The sequence below is a fragment of the Phoenix dactylifera genome, chromosome 4 (assembly GCF_051530095.1).
Source record: "Phoenix dactylifera cultivar Ajwa chromosome 4, Ajwa_hap1_PhDact_Kaust_v1.1, whole genome shotgun sequence".
Taxonomy (NCBI): Eukaryota; Viridiplantae; Streptophyta; class Magnoliopsida; order Arecales; family Arecaceae; genus Phoenix; species Phoenix dactylifera.
In genome coordinates this window covers 53,938,632-53,949,534 of record NC_143193.1, presented here as the reverse complement: position 1 = coordinate 53,949,534, position 10,903 = coordinate 53,938,632, and the positions used below count along the sequence as shown (strand labels likewise).

General features: G+C 39.0%; 1 protein-coding gene across 11 annotated transcripts; it reads right to left on the bottom strand.

Moving 5' to 3' along the window:
* Window positions 1-3,464: 3,464 nt before the first annotated feature.
* On the bottom strand, window positions 3,465-10,902 carry LOC103705788 (transcription factor TGAL5-like). Of its 11 annotated transcripts, none has more exons than XR_016400402.1 (14): window positions 10,494-10,900; window positions 10,165-10,381; window positions 9,666-9,754; window positions 9,217-9,290; window positions 8,863-9,078; window positions 8,042-8,095; window positions 7,553-7,612; window positions 7,368-7,445; window positions 7,216-7,261; window positions 6,768-7,039; window positions 6,437-6,676; window positions 4,676-4,818; window positions 3,824-4,013; window positions 3,465-3,746 (listed from the first exon to the last, which is right to left on the bottom strand). XR_016400402.1 is itself a non-coding variant. In XM_017842451.5 (13 exons), exons 2-13 carry the CDS (start codon window positions 10,269-10,271, stop codon window positions 3,911-3,913), a joined length of 1,482 nt encoding a protein of 493 aa, XP_017697940.3. In that variant the 5' UTR covers window positions 10,272-10,381; window positions 10,494-10,902; the 3' UTR covers window positions 3,465-3,910. The 11 variants fall into 11 exon arrangements, 6 of the variants coding, with proteins under 6 accessions (XP_017697940.3, XP_026660150.3, XP_026660147.3 ...); XR_016400403.1 differs by having other exon boundaries at window positions 3,824-4,001; XR_015977459.2 differs by having other exon boundaries at window positions 8,872-9,078.
* Window position 10,903: the final 1 nt, after the last annotated feature.

Below are 10,903 nucleotides of genomic sequence, written 5' to 3'. Positions count from 1 at the left end.
TTTAATCAATCATTTGACAAAAGGAGGATAAGTAGCTGCAATTTAATTGATTCTCTGATACTTTTCAGAGAACTGGTACAAGTCCAATGACGTTATTGTCTTATTAGCATTACAGATTTATGTTTAAATCTACAAGCAGCATGGAGTCAGGATTTTTTTTTTTTTTTCAAATGTAATTCTTCAGCTCCTTTTCTTTGTTGATATCGGATAATCTTGTCAGCCTGGCTTCATGTACATTTTTCTGTATGTTTTAACCTATTTTGAATCTTCAGCAATGATATTAATCAAAAAGTACAGTTTGTGGATAATCAGGCATTTTTATTATTATCTTTCATATTTAAATCTTGAAGGAGTTTCAGAAATGCAGTTATCTGTAGAATGCAGGAGCACCGATGCTATTCCAGTAGAACTATTGAGAACCAGCCTGATGCATAATTTTACTTTTTGATGGCTTTTTGTGCGTCGGTCACCTGCTTTGTTGACATGTTGCAGAAACACCTATCCTTCTAAGGAATGTAAGGGTACAATTCCGAAACGCCCAACCGATCTTGAGCATTCATATCCAAAGGAAATTTCTTTACTTCAGGTATGCTGTTCTATCCCAACCTACTTCTGAAAGGCATCTAGAAATTGACAGGGTGGTTATATTTTGTCAACAATTAGGAGATTTTTTTTTTTTGGAACTCGGATGGCATGTAAGACACTCCACCTCAAAATTTTATTAAAAGGATAAAGAAAGAACGTTGCATAAACATACAAAAAAAAAAGAGAGCAAAAGATACAGATAAATGGAGAAAAGAAACAGGCCTTTGAAAATGCACAGGGGGTAGGAGAAAAATGACTAACTACCAGGCAGAAGAAAAAACTTCATGGCAACCAAGTCATGAGCCTGTTCTGACTTTTTAGAGAAGCTTTATTTTTCATCCTAGGAAATCTTTAGGATTCATATATTTCGCTTTTGACAACTGCAATTACATTAAGAAAATTTATTTCTTTAACTAGGATTTGGTAAACTTAAGCTTTCAGGTGCTAGTCAAACCTTCTAAAGCATGTACAATATTTAATCATCCACACCTGGACATGTTCTCCTAGGTTTTCCACTTTTGATAATGTGTATTCTAGTTCCCTGTTCTATCAGACAATATATACATTGACATCATTAGTTTTTCGTTATTGGTGACGGGTTTGGACTAAATATAAGAATTATAGAGAACAACATCCGCATAGCTGCCCAAACTTTGACAAGGCTTTACAGTGTGTCCATGAATTTATATGATTCTTGTGAATCAGTTGTCTAAGCAATTAAGTGACAGCTTGATGGAAGTGCCTATTTTGCACATCGAGAACTACATGAAGTAGGCATGTATTTTTTTCCTTTTTTGGCAAAAGGAAGGATCATTCCACCCAATTAGTCCTGCATTTGTGACCTTCAAAGTTGAGTTCTTTGATAGTGGAAACTAACTTTTTACAGATGAGATTTTCGATTTTCTTAGGCATGGTATCTGCAAATGAGGTTATTTAGGACCAGACTTAGCTTACCTATAGAAAGAAGAAGCCTCTGTGGGTTGATCCTACGGCACTTGATGACTTCTCTTGGTTGTGTTTGATGTTTAAAATGCAGCTTTGCAAGGCGATCATGGAATTTAGAGCAGCTTTTTTGTTGCGGTAAATGATTTTTTTCATAGCTGCTGTTCTTTTTCATTGTTAGCTGAACTGGTTGGCGCTCCACTTCTCCTTTTAGCACTTTCGTGCATGACTATGTTATATCAACTGTGTAATGCTCTAAAATCAGCTTGTCTTATTTCTCAACTTTATTATTCAGCTCTTGGTCTCTGAGCATCCAGCTGTGTAGCATCAAAAAAAAAAAAAAAAGGTTAAACTAGATGAACACTGTTGACCATGGTTTTAAGTCCCACAGAGGGCGTCCTAGCTGTTTTGTTCACTTCCTATAAGAAAATGAGATTGGAACTTCGAAACCTATCCGTGTGGAGAGAGAAGAAGGAAGAGAAAAGAAAGAATGGAGGAAAGATGAAGAGAAGGAAAAAGTGAAGGGAAAGAAGAAGAAAATGAAAAAGAAAAGAACAGAAAAAAAGGAGGAAGAAAAAGAAAGAAAGAAAAGAGAAAGAAGAAGAGAAAGGAAAAAAGAAATAAAGGAAAACGTAAGAAACAGAAAGAAATAGGAAAGAAAAGGAAGAAAAGGAGAAGAAAAAGGAAAGGAAGTGACGAAGGAATTAAAGAAGAAAAAAAAAGAAAGAAAATAAAGAAGAAAAGGAGGGAGATAGAGGATATCTATTGGGATGCATGACCAGGACCGCAGCTACAACTAGGCAGGACAACGGGGTATTCCATTCTATGGAAAAACTAGGATATCCCATCTCATGAGATTTAAAATTTTGTTGTTGATCCATTTCGCACCAGCTAGCTTTTAGGTCAGGTAAATTATTTGTATTGTATTAAAGTGGGAGGTCATGGGTTTAAATTCTTCAAGTCAAATTTCTTTGGTTCATTTCTTAATCATCTTACTCATTTATTGTTTTTGACTTTGTTGTTATGTTGATCCATTCTTGAACTCACCTTCTAGAAAAGAAAATGATTTCAGTCATTATTTCTGAATCACTTCCCATGATAAAAGACTCATCTCGATTCCCAACTACCCTCTGGAATCTCATTTCGTTGTCAGTTTGACTATCCATAGCAAACACTCATCTCACATACGTAACATCTATGTTTTTAATTTGGATTAACCAAACAAGTTCTTAGTTATATCAAGTTTAAATTTCCAACATACACATCAATCAAAAATCATAACAATAACCAATAATCTGTTTTTGGGAAGTTACAGATTCACTCATTCTTATAATAGGCTTCATCATTTGTATAGGTTAGGCAATGCAGCATCTTCCCTGTTCGTGGCTCCTTCACACATCTTAATTACACATAACACAGACTTCTCCTTAAATCCCTATTCTGTAGGAAGGTCACCATATCTCCAATTCGCAAAATAAAGAACCAAAAAATGAAAAGAAACTCTGCAAGCATCATCCTTAGTAGATTTCAGAAACCTGGATTTTCATGTCTTTTTGATTGGTCAAAAGCAATATTGATTCTCGAAGTTGTTTGTTCCAGTTTAGCCAGTAGGCTCAGGTTGGCATGGTGGTTTAGTCCAGTACAAGGAAATTTGGATTCGAGGAGGACGGAATCCAAACCAAATTTTAGGAGGAAACATACAGAAACATCTGCTGAACCTGAGGTTTTTTTTTAAAAAAAAAATGTTGGATCACCTGTCCATTTGCCTCTGGTCCATTTGATGGTTCCCATGTCTGTTGGTGGCACCAACACCCACATTTTATATATCCATATACCTTGGCTTATAGACAGCCATGGTGGAGGCCCCACGTATCCAATAAAAAACATCTCCAGGATAGGAAAGTTGGTTGTGACAAAACCTTACAAATAAAAATACATTAAAGATTAACCTCCTACTTTGTATTGCATCCAACAAGTTGTGCCAAAGATATCCAACATTACTATGTTCTACAAGGATGATACGTATGCATGCAGATATAAATATACGAGTATATGACAATAATGGTAAAAAATTGCTCATTCTTATCTACATTGTGATAGACTACCATGCCTTTCAATTACTTGTCACTGAACAACAAAAACCACATTCCTGTCCTTGCCTAGCTCCTCATCTTCTTCTGTTTTCAGCCTCTCCATCGTATTCAGAGCTCCTCTCCTTCCTATAATTTGGCTAAAGTAAAAACTCTGGTAACATGAGATCAATCATAAGACATTCTACTTCTCTCTCTACATATACCTCCTCTCCCCTCCCACTGCTGCCAGCATCGCTACAAATGCAGAAACCAGATGTGGATAGTGTCAATCATCTTCTAAATTGGATCAGTTAGAAGGCAGAAAAATGACTGTGAACTGGCTGGTGAATTATTTGAAGGTCGGTAGTTGCAGGGCAGGCGCTCTCGTCGGCGATCAAGTTCCTGTTACAAACACTAGATCATGTAATCAGAATTGTTATCTTCATACATGACAAGGAGATCGACAAATTAGATGTGATTTGCAAGAAATATAACAACTAGACATTATAGTCTAAACATATGATGGTAACAAGGATGCCTTGGACTGTAAGATAAAAGCACTTTAGCCAAATCAGACAGGATTGGAGACCAAAGCAAGGGGTTCACTAAGATTAAGTATACGAATTCTGACCTTCAAATTAGGATCACAATACAGAAAAGAAGAAATCATTCATTAATTTTTTAAAAGAATATTTAAGTTATTTTTGTACTAGTCAATCACGAGTAGATTGACACATAATGGACAATGGCCAAACCTAGCACATCAAAGTGAGGGTGGTCCAGTGTTGGATCCTGTGGACCCAAGGGTGAATAGTTCTTTGATGCTAAGGTAGCTTTCAACCTTGTTTCTAGGTGGGGAGGTGATCCTCCATTCTAGGCGTTCAAATGGTGAATTATGTCATAAATCATTATAGGAGGGTAGGTGATGGAACTCAAATTGGAGCAATCATTAGTCCGTGCTTTATAAAGTATGGATATAATTGAGCACCAAAAACAGTGGAACTGTTCATGCAAAATCATAGATTACATGAAGAAACAATGAATTAATTTCTGAAAGAGGTGCATGGTAAGCTTACTCTCGAGGGCGAGAAGCCCATAGGGAACTAAGAGCGCGTAGGCGGCTGTTATACTCTCCAATTGCTAAGAAGCATCTTGCTGCTTGCCGGACCGTCAGAATCCTACGCATCTGGTGAAGGGTCTGCTGTCTCATATTATCGGCCTGCATAAATCATAAATTTGTTAATTAAGGTTAATTAAAAAAGTTAAGAAGACATGGTACTGAAAAAAATCATGAAAGTAAAACTTTTCCAAGAAATATGAAAGGAAATGCTCTACTATGTAAAAGATGTCCCCCGTTCTTCAGATCAATCAATTCAGACTGATCTCCTAAAGTTCCTAGAAAGAGAACCTATAAGTTTATTAAGTAATCTCTACCATGAGAAGTGTGCAAAGAATTAATTATGGGCAAAGGAGAGAAAAAAAATGATGGCATGAGTTGGATTAAAGTTGTCCTGCTCGTGGCATTTGGACTCTTCCAATCATACATTTGGAAAAGAATCCCCATGATTAGTTCTTTTGATATTTCCAGTTTTATTATTTGGTTCTTTCGATTTTAATGATTGATATGTCCTACTATTTTTAAGGACAATATGGTGGGATCTCTTGCCCACTTTTCTCCACTCAAAATTGTCCAAATAACAAACTTAGACTAAAGGTGAGTATTGCACAGTAAGCAGCCAATATGTCATCCTGGTCATCCAGAGAGAAATTAATGAACCCCAATAGGCCTAGTATTTATTCAAATAAAACGGTCTATAAGCGCGACACATCAGACAATTTGGTTGTATCCAAGGGCAGAGTAGGTTGTCGGGTCCTTTTTATTATTTCTATACATGGAAAGCAACTTCTAAACTTCTAGTAAGAAATCATGTAGCTTTTGATTTTGATGTCTCTCTTGGAAGCACCAAAGGAAAGAGAGCAATCTAGAGAGAGACCGAGAGAGAGAGAAAAACAGAAGAAAGGAGAAAGGAGCAGTATATGTCAGGCCCTACTGAAGGAAAATTTTCAGTTGTTGCAGACCAGTCCCTGCAGCACTATTTCCGTTGTACAAACTACTGTGAAATTTTGACAAAATTTTAGAGAGGCTTAGCAGCGCATAAATTTAAAAGAATCCAACATCAAGAGGAAAGAAAAAAAAAATCCAATTAAAAAATATGATAAGTCAGTTGTCTAGTAAATTCTGTAAATATCATTCTTTTTATTATAAAAAATTGTGGGAAGATTTGCTTAACTATTTGAGGGGTAACTTGCTTCAGAGAAATATATGACCAGATTCATTCAGAAAAAACCAATATCATGAGACATGAAGCAAAATGAGGTTATACAATTTCTGATACAGCTCTTCATCACTCAGACTTGAAGTTCCTTAGAGGCTTACTAGAACTCTAATATATGTTTATCTGTAGTTTCTTATTGTATACTAGCAGAATCTCTCTCTCTCTCTCTCTCTCTGTGTGGAAATACTAGCAGACATTTGATGGCATTACATTTATGTTTGACACACAAAGTTTGCTTAGTATCCAAGTTGATGGGAATGCAAGCAAATGACACATTTATATTGGATGGCACGACTGGATTGTGAGGTGGTCTAGTCCAACCTTGACCGCTATTTCACGCTGATCAATGATAGGCAATCAGGATCTGTTCACTCTTTTAATCATTTCTCTTATAGATTTAAAACCTATCTTAACCAGCATCAGTACTTTAATATTTTCCCAGCAACAAGGACTGCATGCCCGTAAAGCTAAAGAGAGCGAGATGGGGAATAAGAGGAGGACCTGCCGGACGAATCCCTCGAGATCGGCAAGTTTCCCGAGTGCAATGGCTATTTGACCCATGTAGTTCCCAACATCGGTGCCTTCACTAAGAGACCCGCTGGCCACCGCATCTCCGAGGGACTGATGGAGCTGCTCGAGGCCCTGTGAGAGGGCCTCTTCCGCCTGTTGGGATGACTGCTGAAGGCTGCAGATCCCCACGAGCTGTTGCTCCGTTAACGGGTCCATTTGAGGTATCAGAATCTGCACAAAGGAAGTAATTAGAATTCAGGAGAAACTTCACATCAGAACACATTCTAGTGAACGATGGGTGTAACTTGAATCTTGATTGGACCTTGAGCAGCTCGGAAGGTCTGAATCCACCCATCCAAAGGAAACACCGCTCGGCCGGAGTAGTCCACATCCCAGTTATAAGGTGGAGGACATCTGATTTGGCAGCAACTCCTTTCACCCGGAAGATCTCGTCATAGTGAGCGAGGCATTCATCCACTATGACTCGGAGGTCGCCATCGGAGAGGTGCGCTTGCAAGCCTTCGCGCAGGTCCGTCATATGCCTGTAGTTCTCATCCAACCATCTACCATATTCCATGTCAAAGACCGCCGCAGCTGTATAAAATATAGTTTTGTATAAGGGTCTAAATACATAGAGAGAGAGAGAGAGACTAATGATTAAACTTTGTTCAATTACTTCAATGATGATAGTATTTAAATCTTAACATTTATCCAAGTGAGAGGGTTTCTGGAATTAAAAAGTAAGTATGAAGAGGAAATGAGGCTGTTACCGGAACTGATATTTCCACCTGCACCACCTCCTCCTAAGAATAGACCCTAAACGCCATCCAGACTTGATGAGATAATTATATTGAAGTACGTACGATATGCATGGAAATGAGCAAAAGAAGAATATATACGTTATCTTCTAGCTCAATGTTACCTGCGATCGCGCTCTCTGGAGATCTTGTTCTAACTGAGTAAGTTTGATTCTGCTGGACTCTAGCTGTTGTATATAAGCCTGTCGAAATGGAAAAGAGGTAGGTGTGAAATAAGCGTTCTCTAGATATCCGGAAGCTCCAATTCAACAATTTCTGCATGAGATCTGCTCTTTAGGAATTAAATCACCTTCTTTCTCAGTCGGCTTTTGCGTGCTGCCTCTCTATTCTGAGCTAAGCGTCTCAAGCTCTGTCATTAATAAAAAGCAGCCAAGTTTTTTAATCTTTTGCATAATCAAAAGCATTTATTTTTTTGTTTCTTTTGGGATATAAATCAAAAAGTTATCTTATAGAGTTGGGTGTTTGAAAAATATTCCACCCCACTGTATAGCAGGAAACAGATGTCGGATGCCCGATGCGCTAACAAAAGTGCTTCATTTTGTTGTAAGACGATTTAATCAGCATAGGGTAAATGCATGCATGCATGCATTTGCATGCATGTTAAAAGCACATGCATGTGCATGGATGTTAAAAGCACATGCATGCTTGCAGGCACGCATGTAGATACCTGGCTAACACATACATGGATGCATGCATGCATGCGGACATCCACAGGTACCCCCACAGACGGAGGGAGGGAGGGAGGGAGGGGGAGAGGGAGAGAGAGATTTTCCATCACCTTCGCATCTAATATCTTTCCATCTTTCTCTGCTGTTGAACCAGCCACCCTCCTCTGGCACATGAAATGTATGAGAATGGTTTCAAATATCATGCGATGGGACCAAAGAAGAATAAATTAAAGAGTCAGTGACAAACGATGGAAGAGATTGGAATGTTCACAAATTTCCAGTAGCAAGTGAAACCTTGGTTAGGTGCCAGCAAAAAGAATAATCATCTCTTCTCAATAAATTAAGATACTAAATTGTCAATCTTAGTATTGTTCTACAACTATTCCCATACAAAAACCCACTGGACCGCAATGCCCTTATGGTAGGTAATACAAATTTATACTAATTTTAAATTTATAATAGGCTGATGCGGCAAATTTAAGGTGAAAAAATGGGGAAATATGCCCAGCGAACTACAAGTGGCAAGGAATACACTATAGCAAGCATCATTTTTAGCCAAAAAGACGTTTGTTATGGTGAAAGGCAAATGCAGCCGACCAGCAGCAGCCACACATCTTCAAACAAGGATACAACAGCACTCATAAATAAGTTGTCTGAAGAAAGTCACAAACAGTTAATTTCTTGAAGTTTGTGGAGATTGAACATCCCGACCTAACAAGAAGTTGTTATGTCTCTCCCTGAGATCTACGTTGACCATATACTTTTCCTGAAATGGTTAGTTCTGGTCAAACATCCACATATAAAAAAATGTTGAAAAACAAAAGATCTTGATCTGGGATATGAGATGAGATTAGATTTAAATGCAGCACTAGTTTCTTTATGTCATTTTTGGGGATTTGGTCCTGTAATAATGGAGAGTAGGCAAACATACAAACAGTACATTATCTTGGGTCTTGGGCTGATGATTTGGTGCTGCCGCTTCTGCGCTGGGGGCATCGCCCGCCATCATTCTTTGCTGCTGCTGCTCTGAAGACTGCTCTGAGGAAGCCTTTACGCTCCCTGGGGACTCTGAGTCCGGCTGGGAAATTGTGTTTTGGGCTGATCCTGAATCAGTGCTCTCTGCTGGCTGTGAATTCCCCTGTTGGCACTGAAGAAAGGGGGCATCATAAGGCCTCAATAGGGCAGCAATCAATTCCTTGCTCTCTCTCTCTCTTTCGTTTTTTTTTTTGTTTTTTAGTTCCACTTTCTGCATCAAAGGCGCCCAAGTCAAAAGGCGAGACCATACCTTGGGAGTTTGTTGGAATCTCATTGGCCATGAGGGGAAGATTTCAAGAGTAGGAGGTCTGGTTGTGAAAAAAGCTGCAAGATAGAAAAAGAGAGGAGATGCAGGAGAGCAAATCAAATAAAGTTAAATCAGAAACAGAAAGAAATAAAGACTTAAGCGACAGCGTTCCAAAAGGAACTTATTCCTTTCCCTCTGCTGCAAGGGTGGCAGAGAGCTAGTAATGGAACACTGTAACCAACCGAGGGGGAGAGTAGGTTTGTGTGAATAGTGGGGATCACACCATCCAGCTCTCCTGCCTTGTGTGACCACTGAGGTAGGAAAAGGAAAAACAGTCTTTGTGAGGACCATTTCAGCCCTCTCTCTTATATCTGTGCTGAAGTATAAGAGAGTGCAATTTCAGAGGTGGTTATACTGAGAGAGAGAGAGAGAGAGAGAGAGGAGGGAGCTACGTTTCCTGTCTCCATCATTTCTCATGCCAGCAACTCCTTGCATGAGAGCCTCTTCCAACTCCCCAAAATAAGCAGCTCCTTCCTGATCACTGATATTAAAAATAAAAAAGTTCGTGAAATTAGTGGAGAGAGAGATGATTTCTTGTTTGCAAAACAGAAGGCAGAAAGAAAAGAAAACCTGACAATAGATAAGGGTAAAAGTTTATGAAATTGGTGGCACAAGTGCAACTCTTATTGTTGTAATAGCAGAAAAGGAGAAGATAAAAGTAAGACTGAACAAAAAGAACCTACGAAAGGTTAGATTTTGAAGTGATACATAAGAGTGGAGGGAAGAGAAAACCATTGAAGAGATAGACATGCAAGCTAATGGTTCTTGTAAAGTAGGATTAGAGACAACATGGGAAAAACTAAATTTAAAAAAAGGGGACCATATAGGTGCTGGTTAAATAATATGGAGGAACCGAAAGGAGTAGCAGTAGTAGAAGAAGAAGAAGAGTACAAGAAATTGGTGGCAGCAGGAGTGATGCCATGAACTCCATAAGCCACAGGCTGACTTGAAGGTCCAGAATCTGAAAGACCAGTTTCACCAACTCTATGATTTGCCATCCAAGAAGACTTCACCTCCTCACACCATTCTTATCTCTCGCCAACGATGTTCCACATGTGGATCCTTCAACTTCTCCTTCAATTCCAAGCCTTAATCAGACCACGTCCTTCTGCGGTGTACGAAGCAAAAGATAGGAGACAAACGTAGTCTTAAAAGAGAGATCGCTTTGAGAGCTTCAAAATATCTCCTCTATAGAAGAGAAGGAAAAAAATAAGCAATACCCTTGGGGATTCTCAGCTGCAGCTTTTCTGAGCTCGAGAGAGAGAGAGAGTACTCTTAAACCAATATCAGGAGGAGGGGGGTGGGTGGGAGGATCCCATGTTGCCTTGCTTCAAGCATGGCCAAGGGATGGGAGTAGCTACTTATAAAACTGAATCATCTGATGTTGGACCCCTTTTTTGGGGTACCTTGACCATTCCTGGGTTTATCTTTTACTCTTCTGTACTGAAAATTGTGTATTCTTGTCACCTTACCCAGTAATAATTTCCCCTCTGGAATTAATCCATGGTACAGAGATCTTCTTTGTGGCGGTGTCTCAAAAGTGAGGTGAGAGGGAACGAAAATAAATATAAAAAAGCTGGGTCTTTGGCAGGAACCCACTGGAATCAGACTGTACCCCTTCGTTGGCTCT

Coding starts and splice junctions, on each gene's coding strand:
- LOC103705788 (XM_017842451.5), bottom strand. CDS start 10,271: ATGGCAAATCATAGAGTTGGTGAAACTGGTCTTTCAGATTCTGGACCT. Junction 9,079..9,216: donor GATTCCAACAAACTCCCAAG/GTATGGTCTCGC, acceptor CCCTTTCTTCAG/TGCCAACAGGGGAATTCACA. Junction 4,014..4,675: donor TGGGCTTCTCGCCCTCGAGA/GTAAGCTTACCA, acceptor TACATGATCTAG/TGTTTGTAACAGGAACTTGA.